A 12,912-nucleotide genomic window follows, 5' to 3' on the forward strand; every position below is an offset into this window, starting at 1 on the left:
GACTTCTGCATGCCAGGCCGACGCTCTACCACTGAGCCAACCAGCCAGGGTTACTTTGGTGTGTCTTAACAGTTACGGTTCCTTAATATATGTTATGTGTCTCTCGCTTTTGCATTATTCCAGTCTCATGTATTGGAAGAATGGAGAGTACTCTAGTATTACATGTTTTAGAATGAACATTAAATTTTTATTCTACCTTTGTTGCTAATGTTTATGGTACAGTTTCTTAGCTTATATGTATATTTTGAAAATGGTATGTCTGTCTGGGGTAATGGTATTTTAAAAATTAAATGTCATGTTCCATGAGGGTGAGGGCTTCTGTTTAGCTCACTGCTGAATCCTTAGCTCCTAGAATAGCATCTGCACAATAAATATTTGTTAAACAAGTGAAAGCTTTGCATAGACTGGTGGAGGTAGGAGGGAGGAAGCCATAAATCAGAAAACTCAAGGACTTTTACTGTCCAAATGCTGTCTCTGGTGGGCAGTTTTTAAAACCATCTTCAAGTTATTCGCACAGTGATTAGACTTTTTTTTCTGTGAATGACTAAATGATATTCCTATTCTCTCCATCTCCAGTTTACAGCCATGTTTTTCAAACCTGTCTGTGTTCATAAGTTTTCTGTATCCACATAAAATTAGGGTCTGCAGGATAGTAGGGTATGGGCATGAAATTTTTGTCTTTTATATTACATATTCATATTAATTTTATATTCCATATTTTATTTCTGTATGTCATTATAAAAATGTTTTCTTTCCCCAAATTATCATAAAATTCACACTTTCCATTTCGTCCCTCCTGAGTGTGGTGTTGGAAGTAGAGTCCACCACCATTTTAGGCTCCTTCCATACTGTGTGTCTGTTTTGCCTCCAGGTGGTCTTGACTCTACCTCTGCAGTGTCTTTGAGGTGTCTTTCCTGTTTGATCTACCTGATTTAGTTCCTTATCTTTCCTCTTCCTATTTTCCTTCTTTTCCTACAAGAGTATAGATTTATGCACATTAGTCCCTTACTCCTTAATACTCCTTTTTGAATGCCTTATAATTTACCTTTTAGCCCTTTTCCTCCTACTCACTCCTCCTTACCCTTTGTTTTATCCAAATGTCCTACTTGTTCTTGTCAACGTGGTTTTTTTTTTCTTTAATCTTTTTATTTGGACTTCTTTTGCTCCTACCTAGAATTGATTCACTTACCCAATCACCCCAAACATTTGTATTTTTGTATGTCTCCTTGTCCCCATCTTTGCTTATAGAAGTTCTGTTTGACTTTCATGGTCCATCTGAAAGACTGCTACTTTGAGGACAGCTTTACTGATAAAATTCTCTTCCCTACTTTTTCTTAAAGAAAGAAGAAAGGAATAAGCAATCTTAACCTTGCCTTCCTTAGAAACACCCTAGCATGGTGTTTTGTTTTGTTTTGTTATTTTTCATTGATTTTAAAGAGAGGAAGGGGGGAGAGAAAGAGAAAGAGAGAAACATCGATCTGTTCCTGTATGTGCCCTGACTGGGGATCAAACTAGCAACCTCTGTGCTTCGGGATGATGCTCCAACCAACCGAGCTATTCGAGCAGAGCAAACATGGTGTTTTTGCAGGACATTTATTTTTATTGCCAAGTGTATTTTAGTTGTCTGTGTATTGGGCTCATCTTTCTCTAGCTTTTAAGTGCCTTTGGGTGTGGGACACAATCTTTGTATCCTTGGTAGGAATAGGCATTTCTTTTTACTTAATAGAGGCTCCATGAATTTTTTAAAGTAGGTTGAAGATAGCCAAAAGTTTTAAATAAACTAGCAGTTGTGATAATTAGCTGACAGAATTCATCGCATGATTACTAGTTGGCTAATTATGGATAGATTCTCAATTACATATGAATACATCTATTTTGCTCTTTCTTGCCATGTCCCTGCTTTTAAGTATTTGTATATTATACATTTCACAGTGAAAGGGTTCAGTTCTAATGAATGGTGTCTTCAAAGAACCTGATTATTTTCCTAACCTAAGAAGTTTTTGAATTATGTCAGTAATCTTTTCTAATTTTGAAGTTTAAATATGCTTTCTGGATTTCTTTGTTAATTTCACTATGACTGCTTAGTGTAATGTCTTCAGTAAAGACTGTTTACTGATGTACATTCATAACCCCAGTTTTTTGTTTGCTTTGATATTCTATTGGGACTATATTGGATTGCAGTGTTTTCTAGAAATACTGGGTTTTAATTTGAGAAAATCTGTTTCAAAGGTGAAATATTCCTCATGTTAAAATTCATGTTGTGATTACCTGTATTGCTAGCCAGTAGAGACTGACTTTCAAGTCACTAAGCGTTTACAGCACCTGGGGTATGTAAACGTGTTACTGTTCTTTTAGGAAACTTTTTGCTGCATATGTAGATCATTAATTGCCCTGTGTATGATCTTTTCTAAATTAAGTATTTATGGCTCTCTGTCTTTCAGGCTGGCATGGCTCTGTATAAGATTGTCCCCAAAAACCCTTACTACTTTTGGTCTGTGATGAGCTTGATTATGCAAGTGAGTATGGTACTCAGAATGGGACTGAGGTTGGTTTTTACTTTTGTATGTAGTTACTATCCTTAATGTGTCTTATGAACATTTTAGGTAATGTGTTGTCGCATGTGTCAAACAGGGTCTTTATATATTGTCAGTGGACTTTTTGAGTTGGTATATTGGTTTATTTGTATGTAGCACAGACTATTTCCCCTGAGTCTTAGATCCATTACTGGGTTATCTGCTCAAGCTTGAGCCCTGGAATGTTGGCTGTTTTGACTTGAGGTTTGTCTTTAAGAACATATTGTTTTTTAGCGTACAGATTATTGAACTGAGGGACCTTGTTTTATCACTTCTACTTTTTGAGCCTCGGTTTACTCTTTTACAGAATGGAGATGCTTATCTCCCAGAGCTACTCCAAGCATGGAAATGCAATATGGTGTAGGAGAGGATGGGGAGGTAGGAGTTACAGTGTAGCAGTTAAGAACAGAAAGGCTATGAGTTTAGACAGGTCTGAGTTCAAATTGGCTTCATCACATGTCTTGGAGAGCAGTGGGGAATCTTTTATCATTATTTTATTTATAAAATAAGCATAATAGCTACCCTGAAATGTTGTTTGCAGGGGGTAAATGAGCTCTGAGCAGAATCTGGCAGTGTCAAATTATTAATACCACTCATTGATTTTAATTATAAATCTAAGGTAATTGTAGGTAATAAATAGTAAGCTATATAAACAATTGACATTTTCCAATGTATGAACATCTCAGAAAGACAACTGAAAGCCTTTTCTCTTAAAACAATTGATGATACCCTTATATAATAAACAGTATAAGTATATCTCATCTTAGCATATTTCTAGAAAAATACATAAATATTCTATCTACAAGTTAGGTCATATTGTGGAAATTCAGTATTTCAAGAATGTGTAGGATAATAAATTTTTAATAAAGAAATCTCTTGTAAAGCAAACCACTCTAATGTATCTTCTTGGCAGATTCAAATTAGGTCTGATATTTGACATAAAATGGTAATTATGTGCTAGAGTCATAGTAATGGTCTGCATGATAATATAAGTAATGCAAGCATGAGAAGTTAGAATGAAACATTTTTTTCTTTTCTAGTCTATATCGGCACAGGATGAAAATCTCTCAAAAACGATGTTTCTGCCCCTTGCTGAGAGAATGGTGGAAAAAATGGTGAAAGAAGACAAGATAGAGGCAGAGGCTGAAGTGAGTAATTTAAACCCTACTTCTGTATTTACATGATTTTGATATTGCTACAATGTTATGAACTGTTGTGTTATTCCAGTTAGAGAGTTGGGTCCTCACTCTTGTCTTGGTCCACGGCACCACCAACTGGTCAGGCTCATTTGTATGTTTAAAAAAAAGTTATCTAGCTCTGGCTAGATAGCTCAGTTGGTTAACGCTTCACCCTGATATGCTAGGGCTGTGTGTTCAATCCCCAGTCAGGGCACATGCAGGGATCAACCAATGAATGCATGAATAAGTGGAACAACAAATCAATTTCTCTCTCTCTCTCTCTCTTTCTCACTCTCAAATCAATAAATAAAATAATTAAAAAAAACATACAAATGATTATATCTTAAAACTTAAAAAAATTATTTTCCTTTTTTTTTTACCTTGCTTTCTTTTAATCAGTTTGTTCAAAACCCTTTAATTAGCACTCTGTATACAGAAGAAAAGCATTTCTTCTGTGCCAGGGAGGGCACGTTTGTATATACACAGTGTTCTGTTTTATCAGCATCACAACATGGAGCTAGTGCCTTAAACCAGCGGTTCTCAATCTGTGGGTCTGATGGCTTTAGGCGACCCCTGTGTTTTGGTCATTCGACCCCTGCCGGGGTCGCGACCCACAGGTTGAGAACCGCTGCCTTAAACTGTCTTCCAGGGAACTGAAGCACAGGAAACTTTTTAAAAGGCAAGGTACCGCCTGACCAGGTGGTGGCGCAGTGGATAGAGCGTCAGACTGGGATGTGGAAGGACCCAGGTTTGAGACCCCGAGGTCCTCAGCTTGAGCACGGGCTCATCTGGTTTGAGCAAAAAGCTCACCAGCTTGGACCCAAGGTCGCTGGCTCGAGCAAGGGGTTACTCAGTCTGCTGAAGGCCCGCGGTCAAGGCACATATGAGAAGGCAATCAATGAACAACTAAGGTGTCGCAACGAAAAACTAATGATTAATGCTTCTCATCTCTCCATTCCTGTCTGTCTGTCCCTCTCTCTGACTCTCTCTCTGTCCATGTAAAAAAATAGAAGAAAAAAAAAGGCAAGGTACCACATATTTGCATACTATTTGCATTTCTGTTACCAAACAACAAAGTGATAAGTTTGTGTCATTTAGGTGTCAATTTATTTCTGAACTTTTTTTCCCAACAAAAATGGAAGTATTGTTAACCAAAAAGCTTTTCTTTAGTCCACTGTCCTAAAGCAGGATAGTCATACAATATAAAAATGTTAATAGAACATAAAAACAGACAGTATTCAAATATTGTTCCTTTCCTCAGAATAAAATTTCAGTAGGAAAAAAAAATTGCCTCACTCAAACGGAAATAAATCACAAGACACATTTTTACATGGATGCTTTACATTTAGATTTCATCCAACCACAAAAAGTCTTAAACTTATAGGCTGGATTATATGTCTGTATTTCCTTGTAAAATATGAAAAACTGAAGTCAAGATAGAAATTAGTGATTAGTTAGTGATAACTAAAAATCCACAGCCAAGAATACTTCATTAGTAAGCTGGGACTTGCAGTATTTTACTAGACATGTAAGTGTTATAAACTTATTTTTAATTTTTCAAAATTAAGTTGAATATAAATTGTAAGAAGCAGTGTGTTTGTATACATATATATTTACACATATATAATTAAAACAGTAACCTTCTAAATGTCTGATTGTAGAAACAATCTACTTAAATTTAAGATAAAGTTGGCCCTGGCCTGTTGGCTCAGTGGTAGAGCGTCGGCCTGGCGTGCAGAAGTCCTGGGTTCGATTCCCGGCCAGGGCACACAGGAGAAGCGCCCATCTGCTTCTCCACCCCTCCCCCTCTCCTTCCTCCCTGTCTCTCTCTTCTCCTCCCGCAGGGAGGCTCCATTGGAGCAAAGATGGCCCGGGCGCTGGGGATGGCTCCTCGGCCTCTGCCCCAGGCACTAGAGTGGCTCTGGTCACAACAGAGCGAGGCCCCAGAGGGGCAGAGCGTCGCCCCCTGGCGGGCGTGCCGGGTGGACCCTGGTCCGGCGCATGCGGGAGCCTGTCTGACTGTCTCTCCCCGTTTCCAGCTTTAGAAAAATTAAAAAAAAAAAAAATTTTAAGATAAAGTTTATTATTAGGGACATAGCATAACATAATTGCTTGAAAGCCAGCTCTTCCATGCCAGTCATGTGAGTTCAAAGACAATTCTGGACAATGGGAATAATACCACTATCTGCAGGTTGGCATGAGAATTAAACAAAATGACACATGCAATGCACTTGGCAAAAATTCCAAATTTTGCTGGTAAGGATGTGGGGGGTTGGGGGAAATAAGTATTTCCATGCATGCACAAAGTGTAAATTAGCACAACCTATCAACATTACATACATATATATGTAAAACTATGTATATATGGTATCACTGCAGCACTGTTTGCAATAGGCCCTACAAGACAGTTCTATACAGTTATTTTAAAAAAAGAAAAAAATCTAGGCCCTGGCTGGTTGGCTCAGTGGTAGAGCGTCGGCCTGGCGTGCAGGAGTCCTGGGTTTGATTCCTGGCCAGGGCACCCATATGCTTCTCCACCCCTCCTCCTCTCCTTCCTCTCTGTCTCTCTCTTCCCCTCCCGCAGCCAAGGCTCCACTGGAGCAAAGTTTGCCTGGGTGCTGAGGATGGCTCTGTGGACTCTGCCTCAGGCGCTTGAATGGCTCTGATTGTGGCAGAGCAACGCCCCCTGGTGGGCATGCTGGGTGGATCCCGGTCGGGCGCATGCGGGAGTCTGACTGCCTCCCCGTTTCCAGCTTCGGAAAAATACAAAAAAAAAAAAAAATCTATATATTAATAGGGAAAATTCTTTATGGTAAATTGAGAAAAAAAGCAAGGTGTGGAACAGTGTGTACAATATGCAACCATATAAGTAAAAGGGAGTAGATCTTCATATTTATTTGAGTATATAAAAATAAAACAAAACTAAAAAACCTCTGGAAAGTTATACAAGTAATTAATAGCAATAATTACCTACTGATGATGAAATTAAAACAGTATTTGACAGTCAAGCCCCAATAAATGAAAACTATAATTATTCCCCTCATCATCATCATCAGGAAAACAAATCTTTATAATATATACACTGAATCCACTCAAACTAAATTCATAGTGAGGTAAACAGCCAAATCTCAATTATACACAGACTATCGAGCCTTTCATTTCTTCTTCAAAGGTAAGTAGCTTAGCCATTTTACTGTTGGCAATCACCTTCACCAGAAAGTAAGACTAGAGATTGTCAGAGGCATGTTGAAATCCTTGCCACCTTGCAGCCGGAAATCCCAAGGAGCTGGGCCAACCAAGGACACAGTGTAGTTGCTCATGGTTCTAATGACTCAAAACTCCAATCCCAGAAAGTGAAACTCAGGTCTGGCACGGCATTACTTCTGCCTTAGACGAGTGCTGACAAGTCTCCTTTTTTTATTTGTTTATTTAGAAATTAAATTTAATAGGGTGACATTGATCAATAAGAGTACATAGGTTTCAGGTAAACATTTCTATAACATTTGAACTGTAGATTGCTTTGTGTGCCTGTTACCCAAAGTCAAATCATTATCCATCACCATATATGTATTTCTCTTTCTTCTCTGTCCTCCCTCCTGCTCCCCCTCCCCCTGGTAAACACTTTACTTTTATCTATGTCCATGAGTCTTAGTTTTATATCCCACCTCTGTGTAAGACCATATAGTTCTTAGCTTTTTCTGATTTACTTATTTCACTTTAGTATAATGTTCTCACGGTCCATCCATATTGTTATTAATGGCAATATGCCATCATTTCTTATGCCTGAGTCGAATTCCATCGTATATGTGTACCACATCTTCTTTATTCAATCCTTGTTTGAGAGACACTTTGGTTGTTTCCATGTCCTGGCCACCATGACATTCAGTATTATTTTATATTAGTTGCAAATGTACAGCATAGTGGTTAGACATTTATATAATTTATGAAGTTATTCCTCCAACAAGTCAGAATACATGTATACTACCCACCTGGCAGGATACATAGTAATTACAATATTATTGACTTTTTTTCCTATGCTGTACTTTACATTCTTGTGACTCTCTTATTATTGAAAAGTTTCAGTGATTTCATGTGTTTATTTTTCTGTAAGGTTGAACTTTATTATATGATCCTGGAGCGTTTGGGAAAGTACCAGGAAGCCTTGGATGTCATCAAAGGAAAATTGGGAGGTAATTTCAAAACTTTTCTTAAAGTATTTTTTCCTGTTTAAACATTAAAAATGTTTACTGTAGAAAATTTTTTTCTGATACAGAAACATAAAGAAATAAGGACAGAAAAAGTCAGTTGTGATACTTTATGTTCTTCCAGACTTCTGTGTTGGGAGGTCTGTCTGTGGACTAAATATTAACCAATATCTAAGAGTCTGTTGGGGTTTTATAAGTATATGTCACATATTAGAGCTTCAACTCAGTACATTTTGGATTCTTGTATTTTACAGAAAAAAATATTATAAAAGTTTAATAACAGAAATGTACTTTTTCCTCTTCAGCAAAATAATTTTTAGTAAAAAAGTAGTTTGTCTCTAATACCAGCTTTATTTTCTAAGAGAGTAAATAAGAAAATGTGGTATTTTTCTTGTGTTTGGACTTTATTTTGGTTTCTGGGCAGAAATGACACCAGTTTTCTAACTGTTATAACTTTTGACTGTATAGAGAAGTTGACCAGTGAGATTCAGAGTCGGGAAAATAAATGCATGGCCATGTACAAGAAGCTGAGCCGGTGGCCAGAGTGCAACGCCCTGTCCCGGCGCCTCTTACTGAAAAAGTGAGTAAGCACTTATTCTTGGACTCCGAGACTAGCGTGGGGCTCTCAGATGTCATTATTGATATGTTTTGTCTATATCTTTTGAGATTTCTGGGCATAAAGTGAAATCTTTTAGTAGTATGTCCTGGATAGTTTATTTATTTTTTTTGTACGTCCTGGATAGTTTTTAAAGTTTATGATGTCCCATCACCTTTCAATAAAGCATCATTAGGTCTTTACAATGAATACTGAACACTGAAGCATCATTTGTCAAATTTTATATTCAAAATTGGTCTAAAAGAGAGGACCCATCCCCCACCATTTAGGAAATGCTAATGTTAGGTGTTTTTCTGTTAAGAATATTAGTTCTCTAGACACGGTCATTTTATTGAAGGACAGAGCAGTCTCTTAAAAGTGTTTTATTTTTACATTGCTTCTGGTGTGCTGCCCTTTGGGGTTGGAGAGGAAAGCTAGAGGGAGGATGGGCCCCTCCTAGTAAAGACTAAACTGTAACTTAGAAAAGAAGTTGAATATCATGGTTCCTAAGGTAGTTTTGTCATAACTTGGGTTTAATCCTGTGTGCACCATTCAATCTGATTTTAGCTCAGATGACTGGCAGTTCTATCTGACTTATTTCGATTCTGTCTTTCGACTGATCGAAGAGGACTGGACTCCTCCTGCTGAAGGTGAACAGTAAGTTGTCTTCTTTCCTGAATTACAGTGCCACTTTTTAATATGTTATTGCAAAAGAATTTCATTGTGAGCCTAATTCTCTTTCCCTGTATCAATAATTTATCCCTTTCAAAGTAAAGTTTGTCCTCCATTTTGTAAAATTACTGTAAAAATTACTCATTCTTTTTTAAAGGAAGAGGTAGAGGTGGTTAATCACTTTGCAAAAATCAGATGCCAAAATTGGGAGTAATTGTCCATGTTATCTGCCAGAATATGCTTCTAGCTCTTTTTTTTCCTATGTGTATTGTTTTATAATTATCAAAAAGCATTTTCTTATATTTTAATATACTGCTCACAAAAATGAGGGGATATTTCAAAATGAATATGAAGTGATTAAGTGTCCCCTAATTTTTGTGAGCAGTATATGTTTCTTCAAATCTATTTGGCTTGACTTAAAGTTTTGGAGTGGATAACAGAGGCACAGAATGCCTTTTTTGTGTGTTTCTACCCAGCTCTTTAGAAGGAGAAGTACATTATTGTGCAGAAGAAGCTGTGAAGTTTATAGAAAATCGGATAACAGAAGAATCTAAAAGTTCTCGCCATCTTCGAGGACCACATCTAGCTAAACTGGAGCTGATTAGACGTTTACGACGTCAAGGTTTTAATGATGAGTACAAACTGGGTAAGAAATTGTAGTGATATTGGGGAACCCTCCAAAGACACAGGGAAGCCCTCAGTGCGCAAATGCAGTCTTCATTATCTGAAGCTGACAGTGACAGTCATGTGTGAGAAGCAAATGTCTCCATAACCTGAAATATTTACTGATGAGTGCATCACCTTATAAAAATTAGCCCTCAGTCTCTCCCTAGTCCAGCAGAGACTTTGACAGACTTTTTTTTTGCTGACCCAACAATAATGTCAATATCAATTTCAAAGTAAAATAGTGAGTTTTGTAAAAATTTCAGGATTTCGTGAAGTGGGTGAAAGGTTTCCTGAAGCAATGAACAGTTGAAGAGAAAGTTTATAAGGATAATGACAAGATGAGAGAAAAGAAAAATTTGGATAGTAAAGCATTAAGAGGGGCCTTCAGGGAATTTGATGAAGCTTTTAGATGTTTTTGCAAAGTGGTTCTTTTTGAGCTTACTGCATAAGAAGTGAAGGGTCTCATATTGTGTTAGTTTACAATTTATTGGGAAAATGGCACCCCTTTCCTTCCAAAGCAGTCACTCTTTGCTAATACTAAGAGTTAACTTATAGGAATGTTGCCATAAATTTTGTTAAGGTAATAAACTCTCTTAATGTATCAATTTCTTTTTTTTTTTTTCCCAAGAGAAATATGGAGGGAGAGCGAGAAACATGAACTTATATTTTATAGAACTTTAATTATTCATTGATTGTTTCACATACAGGCCAGAAGGTGGGGCAGGGGGCTCCAGCAGAGTGAGTGACCTTGGGCTTCAAGCCAGCGACCATAGGATCATGTTGATGATCCCATGCTCAAGCTGGCAACCCTGTGCTCAAGCTGGTGAGCCTGCGCTCAGGCCAGTGACCCTGGGGTTTCAAACCTGGGATTTCAGCGTACCAGGTCAATGATCTATCTGCTGTGCCACCACTGGTCAGGTTATCATTTTCATTTTTAAGATAAAGTGCCAAAGAAGTCTTTTTCCCCACTCATTATTATGGAAATTTTGTTATCATTGAAGATAAACTTTTTTCTTTTAATGAGAGAGAGAGAGAGGACATGTGTGCCAGGAAGGGAGAGAGATGAGACATCAACTCATAGTTACATCACTTTAATTGTTCATTGGCTGCATTGAAGATAAACTTTAAGAGGGACTTTTTTTTTTTTTTTTAATTTTATTTTTTTAATGGGGCGACATCAATAAATCAGGATACATATATTCAAAGATAACAAGTCCAGGTTATCTTGTCGTTCAATTATGTTGCATACCCATCACCCAAAGTCAGATTGTCCTCTGTCACCTTCTATCTAGTTTTCTTTGTGCCCCTCCCCCTTTCCCTCTCCCTCCCCCCCCCAACCACCACACTCTTATCAATGTCTCTTAGTTTCAATTTTATGTCCCACCTACGTATGGAATAAAGCAGTTCCTGGTTTTTTCTGATTTACTTATTTCGCTTTGTATCATGTTATCAAGATTCCACCATTTTGCTGTAAATGATCCGATGTCATCATTTCTTATGGCTGAGTAGTATTCCATAGTGTATATGTGCCACATCTTCTTTATCCAGTCATCTATTGACAGGCTTTTTGGTTGTTTCCATGTCCTGGCCACTGTGAACAATGCTGCAATAAACATGGGGCTGCATGTGTCTTTACGTATCAATATTTCTGAGTTTTTGGGGTATATACCCAGTAGAGGGATTGCTGGGTCATAAGGTAGTTCTACTTTCAGTTTTTTGAGGAACCACCATACTTTCTTCCATAATGGTTGTACTACTTTACATTCCCACCAACAGTGGATGAGGGTTCCATTTTCTCCACAGCCTCTCCAACATTTGCTATTACCTGTCTTGTTAATAATAGCTAATCGAACAGGTGTGAGGTGGTATCTCATTGCAGTTTTGATTTGCATTTCTCTAATAGCTAAAGAAGATGAGCATCTTTTCATATATCTGTTGGCCATTTGTATTTCTTCCTGGGAGAAGTGTCTGTTCATATCCTCTTCCCATTTTTTTACTGGATTGTTTGTTTGTTTGTTGTTGAGTTTTATGAGTTCTTTGTATATTTTGGATATTAGGCCCTTATCTGAGCTGTTGTTTGAAAATATCATTTCCCATTTAGTTGGCTGTCTGTTTATTTTGTTATCAGTTTCTCTTGCTGAGCAAAAACTTCTTAGTCTGATGTAGTCCCATTCATTAATTTTTGCCTTCACTTCTCTTGCCTGTGGAGTCAAATTCATAAAATGCTCTTTAAAACCCAGGTCCATGAGTTGAGTACCTATGTCTTCTTCTATGTACTTAATTGTTTCAGGTCTTATGTTTAGATCTTTGATCCATTTTGAGTTAATTTTAGTACAGGGGGACAAACTGTAGTCCAGTTTCATTCTTTTGCATGTGGCTTTCCAGTTTTCCCAGCACCATTTATTGAAGAGGCTTTCTTTTCTCCATTGTGTGTTGAAGAGGGACTTTTTTAGGGACTAGTTGTCCTGGGATGATGAGCGCTTCTAATACTTAAAACCTGTCCTAGAATATCTCTCTCCATTTCAATTATCTGATTAATGTTCTAGGTAGCTCTTTCTAAAATTAACCATGGACTTCTCTTTGCTTTGTAGATTATTCACAACCAATTTTGATTTTCATGTTAATTTCTTTCTTTGGATCTACCTCAATAATCTGTCTATGTTAGTTCCAGAATTGCAAATGAAAGTTTTCGCGTGACCTTTAGCAAAATACTGTTAAAATCGATTCCAAAGAATTGCTTTCTTTCCAAAGCTCGATAAGAAAGTATTTGCATGTGCTTTGACACTTGCTCTGTTCATCATCCATCTTTCTCTTTCTTATCGCCAGCCTGCATCTTACAAATTTGTGAATTTGTCTAGTCAACATAGTTTTTTCCCCCCCACCAGACAAGTGAGTGATTCCCAGAGTCTTTTGGATCATGGAATCCTATGAAAAATGGGTTAAAGCTATGAACTTCTACTCCCAGAGACATGTGGCTAGGACAGGGACCTAAAATCTTACAGAATTCCTTGGTTAAAATCTCT

At 37.5% G+C, this 12,912-nt stretch overlaps 1 protein-coding gene across 3 annotated transcripts in view; it reads left to right on the top strand.

The window, feature by feature from the left end:
• NAA25 (N-alpha-acetyltransferase 25, NatB auxiliary subunit) overlaps positions 1 to 12,912 on the top strand; it is a 64,731-nt gene that overhangs the window by 19,387 nt on the left and 32,432 nt on the right. For 2 of the 3 annotated variants that reach the window (XM_066370873.1, XM_066370875.1), the window contains exons 5-10: positions 2,442 to 2,516; positions 3,614 to 3,721; positions 7,863 to 7,941; positions 8,425 to 8,536; positions 9,119 to 9,208; positions 9,700 to 9,869. In XM_066370873.1, the coding sequence (XP_066226970.1) occupies positions 2,442 to 2,516; positions 3,614 to 3,721; positions 7,863 to 7,941; positions 8,425 to 8,536; positions 9,119 to 9,208; positions 9,700 to 9,869 (634 nt within the window). The remainder of the gene's footprint in view (positions 1 to 2,441; positions 2,517 to 3,613; positions 3,722 to 7,862; positions 7,942 to 8,424; positions 8,537 to 9,118; positions 9,209 to 9,699; positions 9,870 to 12,912) is intronic. The other variant, XM_066370874.1, reaches the window with a different exon arrangement.

This window comes from Saccopteryx leptura, chromosome 2 (genome assembly GCF_036850995.1).
Source record: "Saccopteryx leptura isolate mSacLep1 chromosome 2, mSacLep1_pri_phased_curated, whole genome shotgun sequence".
Lineage (NCBI taxonomy): Eukaryota > Metazoa > Chordata > Mammalia > Chiroptera > Emballonuridae > Saccopteryx > Saccopteryx leptura.